Consider the following 6,349-nt stretch of genomic DNA (forward strand, 5'->3'; position numbering starts at 1 on the left):
AACCTTAACTATCAATTTAAACTTTTAGTTAAGTTAATTCCTTTCATAGTCACCTTCTATAATCTTAGAGATCAAACATACCAAATAGAATATACTAGAAGGCGGTTTTACAAACTGCCCGCGGTTTCTCCATTCCAGAAGTTTGTCATTTGTCTTTAAATTTACTATAAAAAGTTAATTAAAATGACCTTTCTTTATTAGAAAAGGTGACTTGAACTTGCTGTTGCACCATCCCAAGAAAACACGACTGCAGATGGCGACGGTGATCAAACCAAGCCGGAGCGATGAAGTAGTTGACCCGGAAGAGCAACTCCGGATCACCCATGAAATCAAAACCCGGTTTGAGTCCATGGCTCCTAAGAGACCCATCAAGCCCAATCGAAGTGAGCCCGATCCTGACGCCTATCTGGCCTATCAAACCCACTCAGACCCCATACCCGAGCTTCAGAAACTCATCTCCTTCAAATCTGATCACAATCAAGTAATTTGCGCTCTTCTTTATACTAAATTATATTATATGATTATATCGATCAACTTTTTTATTATTTTTAATTTAATTTTGGTTTAAAATTATTGTTATTTTAGGAATAAATGAAATTTGTAATAATGTTTAAATATAGGTAGATTTAGGAACAGCAACAGGAGGAGAGTTGGTGGTACAAGAAGAGTTTATTGAGACCCAATATTACAAACAGTTGGCATCCATTGATAAACAGCATCACACGGTATGTAAAAATACACTAAAATACTAGCACTCGATAAGGTTATGTTGTCCGGTAAATATTACTATCAGTAACAAGTATAATAGTAGGCGAAACCACGGAAGAATTTTAGTTCATTGTATTTTTATTGATTTAAATAATTTTTAATAATTAAAATTAATTTACTAATCAAAAATAATTTTCATTAATTGTATTTGATTTTTACTAGTTAAACTTATTTTTACTAGTCAAAATTGATTTTTTACTGTGTGTTATTGATTTTTAGTTATAGATTATAAAGTTGTATGATTAAAATTAATTTTTTGGTTATTGTAATTGATTATAACTTTTTTAAAAAATTGATTATAAGTAATTATAACTGATTTTTGCTAATTAAAACCAATAGTTATTGAAAAATTATTTATATTGATTATTTTCTAAATACTTGTATATTTATCTAATCTTATTATAATCATTTACTTGAATAAGTTGTTAAAATTAGGATGAAAAATATTGTTTTGTTTAAAATTTATGACATAAATAGAATGATTTTTTATGAAAATAATAAATAAAGCACCTATCAAATAATAAACAAATAGAATGATTCTTAGACCTTAATTATCAGTTTTAGCTTTTGGTTGAGTTGATTTATTGACATGGTATTAAAAGCAATCATGACAAGAGATTACGGGTTCGAATCTCATCACCCCTCAAATTCAAGTGGAATATTTCGCACTGGATGTGAGGAGTGTCCGTGTTGCATTCACACTTTTAACCCAAAGAGTCTTCCTTGACGAAATGATGCTAAAAGGTTATGTCACATTTATACTTGACTCAATGAGTACTATAACGGTCTGTTTAATTAATAGTACTGGTAATAAGAATGATTTATAGCGTTGAATTTCTTTAAAAATTCCTTGTTATTACCATGGTGATAAAACTTTGATAAAAAAAAATATTTCTACAAATATTCATTACACTTAATATTACACATTTCAATGATAATGCATTGGAACGAATTTTATAAAGAAAATGAAATGATTAAAGTTGGATAAGCATGGTTGGCCATCAAGTTAACCAATAGATTTTTCAATCAAAATTAGACTAATTTTCATTTCTATTACCACCGTTTCTTATCACCTACAAAACATTCATAAAGACTGGTATCAAAGAATATAATCAACTCTTGTGGAGGAGAGGGCAAAGTGGACTATCGTTTAGGGCTTTAAATTTTTTAGGATCCAAAAAACTTATTTTTATGTATCTGAGTAATATTAATTTGAATTTAATTTAGATATAATTTATATTTTTTGCTAAGTGATAATGAGTAATTTGTGTTTTTTTTATATAATGTAGTTTAAATATCAACAACAAAAAATAAAAGGTGTATCATATTATTTGTTGCACTTAAATTTTTAGGGGTTCTTTTTATCTTTTGCTCTGGAGCCAAAAATGAATGAGATGGCCCTGGGGAAAAGTATACTTTTACATATTTGCCACACTTTGCACGGGAAACTCAGAGTATATATATAAGTTAGTTGAGTTGATTTCTTATATAGTAATAAAAATTAACAAGATAAAAAGTTATAATTTTGAATTTAATTTATGTTTTTTTCAAAGGAGAATATACAATGTTATTTATGAACAATGCGTCAATACTTTTAACTCAACATACGTTGAGGGTGTACTCATAAACTTATCGTCGATTCTTCTATGGCTAATTTGGTTCCTCAACACAATGTTATAAAATTTCTTGATTATATGTTTGACTGTTAAAAGGAACCAACTCAATCAAAAGCTTAAGCTGATGGTGAGGCTCAGGATATGTTATTTACTCTAACACGCCTTCTCACACAAGAGCCCTTTGGACTAAAGTATGGATGCAACATATGCCTTCCTCATACATGGTGCTAAATATTCCACTTTAAATGAGAGTTGGTTGAGATTCGAACTTGTGACTTCTTATCACGCTGGCTTCTAATACCATATCAAGGAATCATTTCAACCGAAAGCTTAAACTGGCGTTCCTACCCTATTGATTACTTCTACATGCGAACTTGACGGGGTTTACATGTGAGGAGGGTGTTGGGATGAGTTATCCCACATCGACAAATTGGTGTGCACGTTTATTAGTTATTGGAGACCTTTCCATTACCATATGATTTTAGGATGGTATATATATCTCTTTTACACCTCATGTCTCCCCGTTAACGTGCTAATATTCACAATAAGTCCAGCCTAATTTAACATGGTATCCGAGTCGATGATTCGATTAAAAATTAAAAACGGTATGTCCGAAAAGAATGGCGTTCCTACCATAATTGATTTTTTTCACATGCGAACTTGACGGGGTTTTGCATGTGAGGGGGTGTTGGGATGGTTTATCCCATGTCAACAAAATTAAAGATAGTGTGTACATTTTATAAGCTATGGAAGACTTTCTTCCATTGTCATATGGTTTTGGGATAGTATATATCTCAATGGCTTATGAAGTGTGTGCATCTCATGTTTTTCCCTATAATTGCTGGCATTCACAATAAGTTCAGTCTAATTTAAGATCAAATTATCAATTTCTTGAAACAAAGCCAGAAATATACTTAATCGTGTTATCCCATTTTGGTTTTAATTATATTTAAGCAGACAGGGACTGGATTTATAAGGGCCGTAAAAGAAGATACAGAAAATAGAGAGAATTATGAATTGCCAAGATTGTATGAAAATGGAGGAGAAAAAAAGGTGGGAGCTTTATCTGGGTGCAAGAGCAACCCTGCAACTAACGATTGGATTCCAAATGTTGATCAGGTTTGTCCTAATTTTTAAAAGAAAATGTACTATTTAATTGAAGAGCCACGAGAAACCGTCTCTTGGTGAAATAATCTCAAAATAAGTAGTTTATTGCTTATATGCTAATATTTATATTAATTGGGTTATTCAAGACAACTAGTCTTTTGAGATACCGTCTCTTTGAGAGACGCATCTTAAGCCCAATCCATTAAAGATTAATGTCTACTTACCGTATTCTTAATGTCTACTTACATTATCCATTTATCTTTAATGCTTACTTACCGTATCCTTAATGTCTATTTCAATATTTTAAATGCCTACTTACATCACTCTTAATGTCTACTTATATTTTTTTTAAATATATAATGAGCTGACCCAATTAATAATGGTCTCTCAAAGAGACCATCTCTCACAAGAATTTGTGTATTCCATAACACATGTAGTATTAGAAACGTTTCACAGTGAGACCTTCTCACACAAGAATTTGTGTTAGTCGAACCGCTCGTGAAAGCAAATGAATTTGGGCACGAACTTGTCTTGGTTATAGGTGTGAATCATTTGATAAAAGATCCTATTAATAGGAGTATTAAATTGTGTAATATGCATGTAACTCAGAAAAATAGTAATCAAGTTGGTTCTAAACATACGATGTCAATTGTCAAGTTCATTTGTATGATTACTTGATTCTTTTTTATGTTAAACTTATTTTTATAGAACTAAGATTCTATTTAGTTCATCTTAAATTATACGTAATTTGTAAAAATAGTTTTAACAAGTAAAAAATAGTAGTATTTTTAATCAACAAAAATCAATTATAATCCACAAAAATCAGTTTGTTTTAATTAATATTTTATAACTAAAAATCAGCTATAACAAATAACAATCAGTAAAATAAAAACAGCTTTTCAATAAAAATCACTTGAATCAGTAAAAATAAGGTGAATTATGATGTAGATTTATTTCAATCTAATATATTTTAAAGTAATTAATATGTCAAGTTAACAATCCCTATGGATCAGATTACTTGATTTTTGTTTATGTTAATTTATAATTGAAAATTCTGAATAAAATAATTCTAATTATGACTAATTTGCATAAAATAAGTTTTATGATATTAGTTAACTCAAAATAATCTATATGATTGTATAAAATAATTCATTATGGCTAATCTACATACGGACTACGTTTTTTTTATTAATATGATATGATTGAGTGTATTTTGAGAAAATACATAATACTTCGGCTTATTTTGAAAAGATTATCCCTTAATATGGATTATTTTGAGTTAATTTATAGTAGAAATTATTTTGAGCAAATAAACTATTTGGATAATTTTTAACAAATTTTTCTTTATAATAATTTGAACAAACTAAATAATTTTAATCGAATATTATTGTTTTTAAAATAAACTAATCTAACATAGTTTTTGTAAGTGTAAGATAAATACGATACTTCGTTAACAATTTATGTTTTTTTAAAAAAAAATTAACAATTTATACACATTTTGTGCAGATTGAATACGTCTCCACGAAGCCTAGTCGCAGTGGTTAGGGAGATCAGATGGACCTTGACATGTTTAAGGGATATTATTGCTAATAACCTTGTTTTCTTTAATATGAAAAAGACTTATTTTGAATGATAATTTATACTCTCTCTTATTCCAATTAAATGTTATATTATTTTTTACATGTTTGTTGATGTGTTATTTCAATTTTAAATATTCAGGTTAAAATTATAAAATTTTATTAATAATAAAATATTATTCAAATAAATTGTTAATTGGAATATTCTTTATTGTAATGACCATATATAATTGGAGAAAACATGAGTTGAACTAACTTTATAATCTTTTTTTTTATTAGTGGAATATAAGCTTAGATATCTTCTCAAAATTCATTATAAGCTTTTCTTGAGTCGAGGAATTCTTTGACCGCACTCTCCTTAATGGATATGAGATGTCGTCTTTCTTCCTTCTCTATACTGGGTATGATGATGATGATGATGAATGGGAGGAAGGACTTCAATGATTTATATAATGTGCACACCGTTAATCATTTATTTAATTTGCACACCATCTTTGATTTATTGATGTGTGACAAAGCATCCCAACAGCCTCCATACATGCGAACCCTCGTCAAGTTCGCAAGAGGGAGTAATTAATTAGGATAGGAACATCATTCATTAAAGTTTTGATTGAATTATTGGGAAAACATGAAGTGTATACACTTCATACATTAAGGAGATATCGTTTCAAAATCATATGACACTGGAAAAAAGGGCTTTAATTATTATAAAGTAAGTGCATTATTTTTAATTGATCGATGTGGTACAAGTCATCTCAACAAAGATCTCACATTGATTATGTTTTAACTTATCTCCCAAAGTTTATAATAGACATTTTAGACCTTAAAATAACATTTTTATGTCTTGAAATTGACAATTTTAAACTTTTAGAGTAGATATTTCAAGTCTTAGTCAGTTTAACAATTAATGAGAAAAATTAAGACTTGAAATAGAGACTTTAAACCTTGACATAGAGGTTTGAAGCTTTAGATAAACATTTTAACGTTGAAGTAAGTAAAAAATTAAATTAAGCATGTGTTAAAGAAATTTAAGACTTGGAGTAGGATTTTTAAAATTTAAAATTGACAATTATTAAGCCATGAAATAGGTGTATTATGGGCTGAAGTATGTAGTTAAAAATTAACCAAACATTTTTGCAATAAAGTTGGAGCATTAACCAAATAGCTCATTAACGTCTTAAAATATGATTTTTATGAATTGAAATATATAGTTTAAAAATAAAGTTGGAGCATTTAGAAAAAGAAAATTAAGACTTGAAATAAAATTTTTAAGTGTTGCAA

The 6,349-nt window shown here is 28.6% G+C and overlaps 1 protein-coding gene across 1 annotated transcript; it reads left to right on the forward strand.

Annotated features, from left to right (window-relative positions):
- The first annotated feature begins 138 nt into the window (after positions 1–138).
- On the forward strand, positions 139–5,173 carry LOC130821311 (uncharacterized). Its single transcript, XM_057687010.1, has 4 exons — positions 139–481; positions 621–725; positions 3,342–3,503; positions 4,998–5,173. The coding sequence occupies exons 1-4, from the start codon at positions 254–256 to the stop codon at positions 5,034–5,036; spliced, it is 534 nt and encodes a 177-aa protein (XP_057542993.1). The 5' UTR covers positions 139–253; the 3' UTR covers positions 5,037–5,173.
- The last annotated feature ends 1,176 nt before the right edge of the window (positions 5,174–6,349 follow it).

This window comes from Amaranthus tricolor, chromosome 8, assembly GCF_026212465.1.
Source record: "Amaranthus tricolor cultivar Red isolate AtriRed21 chromosome 8, ASM2621246v1, whole genome shotgun sequence".
NCBI classification, from domain to species: domain Eukaryota; kingdom Viridiplantae; phylum Streptophyta; class Magnoliopsida; order Caryophyllales; family Amaranthaceae; genus Amaranthus; species Amaranthus tricolor.